The sequence below is a fragment of the Mugil cephalus genome, chromosome 23 (genome assembly GCF_022458985.1).
Source record: "Mugil cephalus isolate CIBA_MC_2020 chromosome 23, CIBA_Mcephalus_1.1, whole genome shotgun sequence".
NCBI classification, from domain to species: Eukaryota; Metazoa; Chordata; class Actinopteri; order Mugiliformes; family Mugilidae; genus Mugil; species Mugil cephalus.
The window spans coordinates 11,024,349-11,032,595 of NC_061792.1; the positions used below are offsets into that span (position 1 = coordinate 11,024,349).

An 8,247-nucleotide genomic window follows, 5' to 3' on the forward strand; every position below is an offset into this window, starting at 1 on the left:
AAAAATAAAATAAATAAAATAAAAGCATAAATTAACCGTATTAATTCCAATGCGCATATGTAAGTTTCGTGTAAATTTAATATTTAAAAAAAAAACAAACAATCAAATGTTTATTTGAGATTTGACGAATGGTTTGTCACAAGTTCTCGCGATCTTTCTGGTAAAATTGTTGGTGGGGTTGCCAGAATTGATGCAAACATCCTCTTGTGAGAGCTTAGTCCACTTTATGGCAGACAGTACAGTCTTTATTAATGACTCTACAAATAAATTAATAAATAAATAAATACATAAAGCATTTACGCGTGCACATGCTGCTATAAAAACAGATTAAACGCCATCGCTGTGTAGCTTTGTGCCGTTTGACGATGAAAACATCTTTTCGCGGCGCAGTTACGACTTTAAAACTCAAACAGGAATTGAACAATAAATACAATGGATGTTAGCTGATGTTGGACACAGACGATACGTGCAGTGTGATTAAAAGCAGCTGAAACACAAACGCTCTCGTTTGATGCCGCATGATATTGCTATGTTAGCGGACGTGGCAACCCCCCGTATTTCCTGCCGCTGACGCCTCGTGTGATTCAGACCAGGACGCAGGCGGCGTGGTGAGTTTATACCTGAGGACTCTCCACCGAGAGACCTCCAACAAGTGAATAAAAAAAAAAAAAAAAAAGGCAACAGAGGAGCCGCTAAAAATGCTCGTGTTATTTGAGACCGCTGCTGGATATGCAATATTCAAAGTAAGTATTCGCCTGCTTATTCGTGTCAATTCAAGAAAATGTGTGTTTGTAACGTGAGTTAGCCGAATTTAGCTTCACGGCTAGTTGAGTTACCGACACCATGCCATGTCAGTGCTGGTTAACGCTGCTATTGGCGTGAAAATATGTGTTTAATTCACGCCCAGATGTGTGAATATGCACTTAATTCGCATTATATTTTTATCGCACGTAAGTTTATTAGCTTTTGCGCAGGCTAGCGGTAAGTTAAAACGCTAAAGGCCCTTAACCACGTGTGGACATGGAGGCTTGCTCCACGCTGCTTTTCACAAGTTTTCACAGATGATTTAGTAGATGAGCGTGCTGTTAAGATCTGTTCAAATATACATCATAACATTGTTGTTTTAGTAGAGACGCGTATGAAGCAGTTATTGCAAAATGTGCGGAATGGTTTTGCTCATAGGAATTGAACGCTTTTCAGGGTGAATTAGTCAAACGTGTCTGTGCTGATCAGACTTTTTTTCTTTTTTTATGAATGACTAACTTTAAACTGCGTTTCAGGTCCTCGACGAATCCAAACTCCAACAGGTCGACAGCCTGTACAAGGAGTTTGAAACACCAGAAAAGGCCCACAAAGTGTAAATGTCACTTTAAATCACTTAATGAGCAATTTGTCAGTTATTCATTTGTAGTTTCATTTTTTTAACATGTGACTTCTCTTTTGCTCGTTTTAGTGTGAAGCTGAAGCACTTTGAGAAGTTCCAGGACACGACAGAGGCCTTAGCAGGTATATTTACAGTATTTGTCACTATTTTCCTTTAATTGAACGATGGGCAGAATTTCCCCTACTTAAAAAATGTCAAACACACGTGATATCAATAATCGAAGAACCCGGTTCAGACTTTTACCAAATGAAACGATTCATTACAGAAGTTTAGATGAATTCCCTTATGATTAAAGTCACTGAAATAGTCCAAGTACTAAGTGGTGCAGCTAATATCCAACTTTAAGACATGTGCAGCTACTACTACATATGAGATTTTCTTTTACTGGGCTAATTACTGCCCCCTGCAGGATGAAATGACAAGTGTTTGCTTTTTCACTGAGCATTACTTATAAATCAAGCGTCAATTTAGTTGTTCAGAGCTGGATAAAGTTGACATTCTTCTAATATTGACTTCCTTATGCTGCCTTTCAGCTGCCACTGCCCTCGTCGAGGGAAAGATCGGCAAGAGTTTGAAGAAAGTCCTGAAGAAAGTCGTTGCCAAAGAAGCTCACGAGCAGCTGGCCATTAGCGATGCCAAACTCGGCGGAGTCATCAAAGTAAGCCGCGATACGTCTAACGCCGCCGTTAATAAATCGTAGCGTAGTTTGGGAGAGTTGTGTCTAACTGACTGTGGCGTTCAGGACAAGCTGGACCTGAGCTGCGTCCACAGCCCCGCCGTGGCTGAACTGATGAGGTGCATCAGGAGCCAGATGGAAAACCTCATCACTGGACTTCCCGCCCGGGAGATCAGCGCCATGTCTCTGGGGTTGGCTCACAGGTGAGAGACGGGTCGTCGCGTCATCGCGTTTGCCACGACACCTGCCTATGATTACACTTGCTGTCTGAAATGTCCCTGTAGATTTTCTTCAGCATTCGTCACTACCACTGAGGCAACAGTCCTAGCTGATGAATTTAAAAAAAAAAAACCTGCTCTTAATTAACAAGAACAAAAAGGGAATTTATTTCTTACCTTTCTGTTTCCAGTTTATCCCGCTACAAGCTGAAGTTCAGCCCAGACAAAGTGGACACCATGATAGTTCAAGCCATTTGTAAGTGTTGCACAAAGTTAAACAGCACTTCATATGCTCTGCTGTTGTGTATGCGAGTGTGTAGACTGACTTTTCTTTACTCTATCTTCAGCTCTTCTGGATGATTTGGACAAAGAGCTCAACAACTACATCATGCGCTGCAGGGAGTGGTACGGATGGCACTTCCCTGAGCTGGGGAAAATCGTCACGGACAACTTGGCCTACTGCAAGGCCGTCCGCAAAATCGGTAAAAAGAACCTGTGTGCACACATGACTGTGCAAGTTAGATGCATATTTGTAAAAGGGATTAGTACTTGTCTGTAGAGAGCCTCAAGAGGCCTGTAGAGGAACTGCAGTTGCTTGATAATTATCATCATCCGTGTCCACGTTCCTTACGTCTGAGCCCGTTCTGTGTCTCTCCAGGTGATCGCACAAACGTGGCGGGCTCTGACCTGTCGGACGTCCTCCCCGAAGAGATCGAGGCCGAGGTCAAGCTGGCCGCCGAGATCTCCATGGGAACGGAAGTGTCGGAGCAGGACATCGGCAACATCCGGCACCTGTGCGATCAGGTACGTCGGCCCCTTTGTTAAATTTCGCGGCCTCGGAAGTGACGAGTGGTGATGATGACGACAGTTGTCTTTTATCCTGAATAAGTTTTATGTGGGTTTCTAGTCACTACCTCATCTGAACCGTCACGTCTTTTTTTAAATGATCACACGTGAGCCGAGCTGTTTAAAAGCTGGCACCACATTAAAAACGATCTTTTCTATTCCACAGGTAATTGAGATTTCAGATTACCGCGCTCAGCTCTACGACTACCTGAAAAACCGAATGATGGCCATCGCCCCCAATCTGACGGTGATGGTGGGCGAGCTGGTCGGAGCTCGTCTCATCTCGCACGCAGGTAAATGTCCACTAACGAAGTCGAATGAGTGAAAACTCTCAGACAAGCGGTGATGATGACGACATTACGTCATTTTCCTGAAAAAACCTGATGCTTTTAAGTCACTACCTCATCTGAGCTTGCACAAAGAGCAGCGGTGGGCGTGTCTCAGGGAGAATGTTGTGTTCACTCGGCTTTATGTATTTGGTTAAAGGTTCCCTTCTGAATCTGGCTAAGCACCCGGCCTCTACGGTGCAGATCCTCGGTGCAGAGAAGGCTTTGTTCAGAGCGCTCAAGACCCGCAAAGACACACCCAAGTACGGTCTCATCTACCACGCTTCTCTAGTGGGTCAGACTACGGCCAAGAACAAGGGCAAGGTGAGTTCATAAAAATGGGGTATTTTTGTTCTATGTTTTACATGTTTTAAAGCATCTAGGGGTCATGGACCCCCTGTTCTAACACCTGCTCTTTAGAGATTAAACACTCTGGTTTTCTGTCACGTCTGCACAGATATCCAGAATGCTAGCGGCTAAAGCAGCCCTGGCTATTCGCTACGACGCCCTCGGAGAGGACACCAACGCAGAGCTAGGAGCGGAGAACCGGGCCAAGCTGGAGGCCAGACTGCGCCAACTGGAGGACAAAGGAGTAAGTGCAGCTAGAAAGGAGAAATGAAAAGGTTTAATCTCCTGAGACCTGAGCTTTTACTTGGTCTGCATTTTTAATTTCTCCAAGGTATTTGGGATCAATAGGACCAAACACGCATTAAAACTAAGCATCATCTTTGAACAGGAAGTAGTAGTTTTTGAAAAACAATTGTCCTCATGTGGACACTGGGATTATTCCATTGTTTATATTATTACAAAGTCACCCGGTGTGTGACAAAATATAAAACTATGTTAATACTCTAACATGGCTGAGCAATGAAGTCCCAACGTCCTCAAACGAGTACTTGATAATTAGACTTGATGTCCCCATATGAGGACTCAGGTTTAAGGAGGTTAAGGAACATGTGCGGTGGTGAACTAGTTAATCTTAACCTCCTGAGACCCTGCGTCCTCATATGGGGACATTAAGTTTTAGGTTTGTGACAGTTTCTTCTGCTTCATGTTAACTTTTATCCTCATATACGGATGGTAGTGTTTAAATTTCTAGGTGTTTAAATTTCTATCAATGGCTTTAACTTCGCTCCCACCCCCTCCCACTAAATCTACTTCCTGTTCAAAGACGATGCTTAGTTTTTATAGTTCTTAGGTCCTACTGATCCCAAATAAAGATAAATTGAGGCCTCGGGAGGTTAACCACTATTTGCATGGGATTTGTTTTACGTGAGGTCCTCTAGTAATGTCTGATAATACAATAGTGATCAGCCCATTGTATTTCATACAGTAGTTGAATGAGCAGAAGCATTAAATTAACCTAAATCCTGATCCCATTTTCCCATCAGATCCGAAGAATCAGCGGCACGGGCAAAGCCATGGCAAAGGCCGACAAGTACCAACACAAGAGGTGAGTGAAAGTCTTTGTTTAGACGCTCATTCTCAGCAGAGCCGCCACATTCAGTCTTTAATGTCCGCGTCTTCTCCCAACAGCGAGGTGAGAATTTACGATCCGTCCGGCGACTCAACTATTCCCTCCACCTCCAAGAAGAGGAAGTTTGAGGAGGTGGAGGAGGAGGAGGCGGAAGAAGAACCCGTCACACCAGCGGTCAAATCCAAAAAGGCCAAAAAGGAACCACAAACAGAAGGTGTGTGTGTGTGGATTTTATGAACCTGTGTCGACTTATTTGGTTCCCTGGATTCATGGCGCTCACTGTTTTTTTTGTCTTGGCTTGTTTTTTATTTTAGAAGTAGAAGAAGAAACGGAAGAGACCCCCAAGAAAAAGAAGAAGAAAAAGAAGGACAAGAAAGCGGAAGAGGAGGAGGAGGAAGAAGAGGTGGCACCAGTACCTGAAGTAACACTTTTAAAGATGATTCTTTAGACATTAAAGAAATTATTTTATTTTTTTTTATTTATTTTAAATGTTCTCCTTTGTCCCTTCAGTCAACAGAAAAGAAGAAAAAGAAGAAGAAGAAAAAGGCGAAGGAGGAAGAGGAAGATGACGAATGAGAGACTGGAGCGTGTACATATTTTCTGTTTTAGTTTTTATGTCTTTGTAGTTTTTGTGTCATATACATTTATATCACATGAGGGGCCTCTTCATGTAAAAGAATAGTTGAGCTATAAAATCATCATCATTTTATAACTTGTGTTCTTTCTTTCTTTTTTCTCTGGCCATGAAATGAGTGAAAAAATGTTAATCTTATTTTTTTAAGATGTTTAATAAGTTGGTAAACTCATGATCTCATTTGACAGTTTTTATGGATTATTTGACACCAGAAACGGAGAAGAAGAGTTTTCCCAATTGTCTTGGGATTAAAAAGAAAAAAAAAAAAAACTATTCATTGTCCGAGACTGTGAACATCTGCCCTGGTGAAATAAATGAACAAATTTTTGAGTTTAAACAGATGGGTGTCATTTTTCAGCCTTTGCAGTTGTGTCAGTTTTGCATAAGGTTCAAGATAAAGAATGGAAAAATTAATATGTGGAGTTTCCACACAAGAAAGTGACTTAATAAGAGAGTTAAATATCCACATATCGTCCACAGGTATAGCATGCCAGTATAATTTGCTATTCTGATATGGTGGTAACAGATGATGAATTACAGTTACGCACATTTCCTGCACTCCTCCCTCCTTCATTTGCATGAATTGCAGAGTGAACGTTTCCAGATCAGGAGCCAGTAAATATAGTGAGATGTGTGTGTGTGCATCAATCTGGGGGAAAAATAAGAGACCAGTGTAGAATGATCAGTTTCTCTGATATGACTAGTTCTAGGCATGTGTTTGAGGAAAACTATTTTATAAACCGTCAACCGATAATTTTTCATTGGTGTGGCCCGGGTGAGACCATTACTGACATAGGGGTGGTAAGAAGGAGAGACCAAGTGGCAACCTCCATGTCTGGAGCAATGAAGCCCACGTGGAAGTGCAGAAAACTTGCAGTTCATCAAGTGGCCACTTGAGGCTCCAAAAGGGAGCAAATCCCCGTAGCTCATCTTTGTTTGATGGCTCGTGACCGTCCCATCTTCCTCTTGATCACATTCCAGAGGTTTTCAGGAGACAGGGTTGGCTACGACAGGGTCTTGATCTGGTGGTCGTTCCTTCATCCACACCTTGCTGAAGTAGCTGTGTGGCGTGGAGCATTGTCCTGCTGGACAAACTAATCCTCAGAGTTGGGCAACATGGTCAGAGCCTGGACTTCAACTCCTTTGGCATAGTCAAAAGTTCTTCTTTGATTCCAGTTACTTCTGAGCATGGTTTTTGTCAACCACAAAACGGATGAATGAATGGATTTTGCATCACATCAAAGAGTGTTTGAAGATAATCGGAAGCCTCCTGTCTGAAAGTGGAGCCGGCGGATCAACTCACATTGTCCCGGCGCATTTTGATGGAGATGTTACGTGACAAATTCAATGTAAACATGTTTAGTGCAAAGAAAAAGAAACCTAACAAGTTTGGGCACCTTATTTACGAGAGACTGACAATGACAACAACGGCTGAGACGACTCCTGTTTCAGGTGAGCAGTGGGCAGGTTGAAGGGGGCGGGGCCATAGATGAGTTGCGTGAGGCAGATGCAAAGTGGCGTTCAGCTCCACAGATTAGAAACGCAACAATTAGACCGCGCTGTAGTCAGTGTTTATCTTGTGGTGCTAGCATTCATTGACTGGAAAGCGGGCGAAGTCGGGTGGACACATTAATAATGTTGTTGCCAAACAACCCATCCACAAACGCATGTCCCAACACAGGAGAGCCAGCTCATCAGGGAACGACTCAGGGGTCCACCTCCACCTGAAGGACAAAGGACGCTCCTTTGAAGATACCAACGTCAAACTCTTAGCCAGAGAAGACAGATGGTTTGAGAGAGGAGTAAAGGAAGCCGTCTAGGTGGACTGAGATTTAATCTGTATCCAACAAGGTTCAACAGCATTCACACCTTGAGACTGGAGGCTCCCAGTGACTATGGCCCCGCCAGGGCCCCATTCCAAACAAGTAACGAGATCAAAGTTACTTATCCAAGTTACTGCGCATTACTTGCGTCTGGGCAACTCAAACATGAGGGCAACTCAAGCAACAATGGAGGGAGGAGGGTGTTTTCAAGCTGGAAATACAACCACTGGAGTAGTGGTGGCTTGGAGGCTGAACGGTGTCTGGAAAAAAAAGACTTAAAAGTCTCTTAAGTCAAGACTTGGGAGCAAAACCAGTAGGTTGGGGAGATGTGAAGAGTTGGTCGGGTAGAATGTTGGAAAAGAAATTATTATTATATAATTATTATTATATATACAATTTAGACAAATTTAATTGGAGATATACAGTGTGTAATGACTGTAATAAATACAGGCAAGAGGTGGCTGTTGCTGTGGATGATGCATGCAGAAATGGGATGTTTATTACTGTTTTGTGTCTTTGGGAATGATGCGGAGTCGGGGTATGAGGGGGTCTGTTCAGGAGAGAGATGGCCCTAGGGGGAAAAACCGTTCAGGTGCCTGGTGGTTCTGGTCCTGGTGGACCGGAACCTGCGACGTGATGGGAATTTTTCTGAACAGGGAGTGAGCGGGGTGCGAAGGGTCCGCCACGATCCAGTAATGGCCTCGGCCTGGATCCGACATCATGCAGAACACACACAGGTTCCTGTTCGAGGCCCGTGAGGATGCCGGGTACCACATAGATGGACGAGATGAGGACACTTTTGAGGGGGGCTATGTGGACCTGGTCGCGCCCCCGAAACCCCGATAAGCGGAAGGACATGTACG

The 8,247-nt window shown here is 43.6% G+C and overlaps 1 protein-coding gene and 2 non-coding genes across 4 annotated transcripts; all 3 read left to right on the top strand.

Annotated features, from left to right (window-relative positions):
- Positions 1–575: 575 nt before the first annotated feature.
- On the top strand, positions 576–5,636 carry nop58 (NOP58 ribonucleoprotein homolog (yeast)). 2 transcript variants are annotated; one of them, XM_047576635.1, is made up of 15 exons: positions 576–743; positions 1,281–1,357; positions 1,454–1,506; positions 1,918–2,042; positions 2,127–2,263; positions 2,470–2,534; positions 2,626–2,760; positions 2,937–3,082; positions 3,291–3,417; positions 3,611–3,774; positions 3,908–4,042; positions 4,842–4,903; positions 4,987–5,141; positions 5,242–5,348; positions 5,438–5,636. In XM_047576635.1, the coding sequence occupies exons 1-15, from the start codon at positions 699–701 to the stop codon at positions 5,501–5,503; spliced, it is 1,599 nt and encodes a 532-aa protein (XP_047432591.1). In that variant the 5' UTR covers positions 576–698; the 3' UTR covers positions 5,504–5,636. The 2 variants fall into 2 exon arrangements, with proteins under 2 accessions (XP_047432591.1, XP_047432592.1); XM_047576636.1 differs by having other exon boundaries at positions 5,248–5,348.
- LOC125003097 lies at positions 3,122–3,208 on the top strand. The gene has a single exon (XR_007111964.1). It is a non-coding gene; the product is annotated as a small nucleolar RNA SNORD11B (small nucleolar RNA).
- On the top strand, positions 3,459–3,541 carry LOC125003098. The gene has a single exon (XR_007111965.1). It is a non-coding gene; the product is annotated as a small nucleolar RNA SNORD11B (small nucleolar RNA).
- Positions 5,637–8,247: the final 2,611 nt, after the last annotated feature.

Excerpts from the sequence above, each read along its gene's own strand:
- nop58 (XM_047576635.1), top strand. The coding sequence starts at position 699 with ATGCTCGTGTTATTTGAGACCGCTGCTGGATATGCAATATTCAAA. Across the intron at positions 3,418-3,610 it reads TCGTCTCATCTCGCACGCAG|GTTCCCTTCTGAATCTGGCT; the intron begins GTAAATGTCCAC and ends ATTTGGTTAAAG. Across the intron at positions 3,775-3,907 it reads CGGCCAAGAACAAGGGCAAG|ATATCCAGAATGCTAGCGGC; the intron begins GTGAGTTCATAA and ends ACGTCTGCACAG.